The 2,928-nt window shown below is 32.3% G+C and overlaps 1 protein-coding gene across 1 annotated transcript; it reads left to right on the top strand.

Moving 5' to 3' along the window:
- Window positions 1–459: 459 nt before the first annotated feature.
- TAS2R42 (taste 2 receptor member 42) lies at window positions 460–1,429 on the top strand. The gene is given in 2 exon segments (XM_070495141.1): window positions 460–1,391; window positions 1,393–1,429. Coding segments are annotated over 2 exon segments (969 nt in total).
- The last annotated feature ends 1,499 nt before the right edge of the window (window positions 1,430–2,928 follow it).

Here is a 2,928-nt window from a genome sequence, read left to right as displayed (position 1 = left end):
TATTTGGATCCAAATGGTATAGTATTTCAGGTGAGGAAGGAAGTACGAATCAGTGAAAAAGAATCTAGCCCTTGTTTGCATGCACATATATTTGATGTTAACTTTTTATCATTGCCAGAAGTGGAAATTTTCATTTGGTGACAATGATAAATGGATGCACAACCTGTTTAGTTTGGAAATTAGTAGCTCTTTCATAGAAATAATAACATTTTCATGAAAGTATATGAGACTGTATACTTTAGCAGATCGTTCTGGATTAAGATTGGAATTACAACAAAAGCAGAAAGATTTCCTGAAGTATATGTGAGACTGTGTCCAAGGAGGTTCTGCTTAAGATTGGAATTACAATAAAAGCAATGAAGATAAGTATCAAAAATGGACGCTATTCTGTAACAACTTGAATATAAATTTATCATTGAGACATAGTATTCGAAATCTGGAATTTTTTTTTGTGTGGAAATGTTCACTGTATTGGATAATATCTTTCTGATGCTGGCAGGAGTGGAATTCATAATCGGAATGTTAGGGAATGTGTTCATGGGGCTGGTAACCTTCTCTGAATGGGTCAAGAACCAAAAGATTTCCTTAGCTGATTTCATCCTTACCTGCTTGGCTATCTCCAGAATCACTCAACTGTTGGTTTTATTGTTTGAATCATTTATGCTGGGACAACCTTCGTGTTTCTATGCCACTTATAAACTAGCAAAACCTATCACTTTGCTTTGGAGAATGACTAATCACTTAACCACATGGTTTGCTACCTGCCTAAGCATTTTCTACCTCCTTAAGATAGCTCACTTCTCCCATTCCCTTTTCCTCTGGCTGAAGTGGAGAATGAACAGAGTGGTTCTTGTGATTTTTGTATTTTCTTTATTGTTTCTGATTTTTGACTTTCTATTGCTAGAAACATTTAACGATCTCTTCTTCAATATCTGTAAAATAGATCAAAGTAATCTGACTTTATATTTAGATGAAAGAAAAATTCTTTATGTTAAAACCCAGATTCTTCTTAGCTTGACCTATTTCATACCTATTGCTCTGTCTCTGATTTCGTTGCTCCTTTTATTTCTGTCCTTGGGAAGACACAGCAGAAATTTGAAGCTCAACTCCATGGGCTCAAGAGATTCCAGTACAGAGGCCCACAAAAGGGCCATGAAAATGGTGATGTCCTTCCTCTTCCTTTTCGTAGTTCATTGTTTTTTCACACAATTGACACATTGGATACTTATGTTTTGTAACAGCAAATTCACAAAGTTTGTCTTATTAGCATTATATGTCTTTCCTTCAGGCCACGCATTTATTTTGATTCTGGGAAATAATAAGCTAAGACAGACAGCCTTGAAGGTACTGTGGCATCTTAAAAGCTCCTTAAAAAGAGAAAATCCATTAGCTTTACAGGATAGACTTTCCAGAGCCTTTTCAAAGATAGTAACTCAGTGAGGAAACTTTGAAAATCAATTTTCACTTCTACTATTTTTTTCTACTGGGTTCTTTTAAGTGTTGTTGAGCATAACTGAAACTTTCTCTAGAATAGGTTGCTTTGTATGATAATTCGCCATGGTCAGCCAATATAATTTAAAAAGTAATCATTTTTGTTTAAAACATTGGTTACCAATATTTTAAAGTTTCAAATATTCTTTCAAGGAGAATCTAAATTATTTCATTTTACATGCAAAACATGTGTGTAATTTCAACACATATTTGGGAGAAGAGGCATGTCGTTTTTTAGAAATCAAGATAAATTGCAATTAACTAGGTAGAAGATGTATAAAATATTGATTGAAAATTCATTGAGCAACTAAAGTCACGGGGGAAAAAAGCATGACCTCATAGCTTAAAAGTCTAAGTTTTTTTGAATGGAAAAGCACTGCATTGTTGTTATCAGAGATTTTGTTGATATCAAGGAAATAGGATGTTTGATAATAAGAATAATATTCATAGTGCAAGATAATATAAATTGTCTGTGAGTAGAAACTGGTAATATCCCTATAATACTGATCTTATTTGAAACCCCAAGTTGTAAACATTCTAGGCACTTGTTAATTTTGCTAAATTCCAGTATATGCAATGTGCATTTTCATAGGGCAGAAATCAATATTTCTACCATGTTATGCAATAGAATTAAAAATATATACAAGGATTATTTAATTCAAAATCACACTCATATTGCTACTGCTAAAAGATCATAATTATGTTTTGAGAATGATTACCTTTGGGCCTGTGCACACACACTTTATTGTAATCTGATCATTAGAGTTCTTAGAGAAACAAATGGAAACAGGTCAAAAGGAAAGGTGGAGAAAGTAAAGTTCATAACAGAACATCACATGTTTAGAGCAAATTTTGGATGTGCATATGTATATATTGTGCTGTTTTAACTATAATAATCTAAATTTAGAAATTGTAACTAAGGTTAAGGATGGGAAAGTTTATTATAAAATTTTGAATATGATGGCATGCATTATAATATTGTACAGATGTTATATATGTATACATAATGGAATTCTTTAAAAGTGAAGAATTCTTTTTTAGGGTTTATCTTTGACGTATTCTTTAGATTGTGTTCTATTAGAGAAACAAAAAGCTGCAATTAAGTGATGATAAATATGTGGGTTGTAAATTAATCTTGATGGAGCCATAAGCAAGGGAACTGTTCTAGGGTAGTTCCTTGGAGCTGAGAGTGATGTTAGAATTATTAACATCTCTCCCTGCCTTCCCACATCATATGTAGGAAACTAAACTGCAAGCCCATCTAGGCTGTGTGGTGCTTCTGTGTATCAATAACAATAATGATGTCGATGATGGTTTTAATGATAAGAAATATAGTGTCTATTTTACTAAGTAATTTACATTTTACAAAATAAAATGTAAAAATATTTTTTGGACACCAACTTAGTATTTTATCAAAGATTATCATTGTAATTATCT

Source organism: Equus asinus, chromosome 22, assembly GCF_041296235.1.
Source record: "Equus asinus isolate D_3611 breed Donkey chromosome 22, EquAss-T2T_v2, whole genome shotgun sequence".
In the NCBI taxonomy this organism is placed as follows: Eukaryota; Metazoa; Chordata; class Mammalia; order Perissodactyla; family Equidae; genus Equus; species Equus asinus.
Note: the sequence above shows the minus strand (reverse complement) of the source record. Positions and strands in the feature narration are given on the sequence as shown.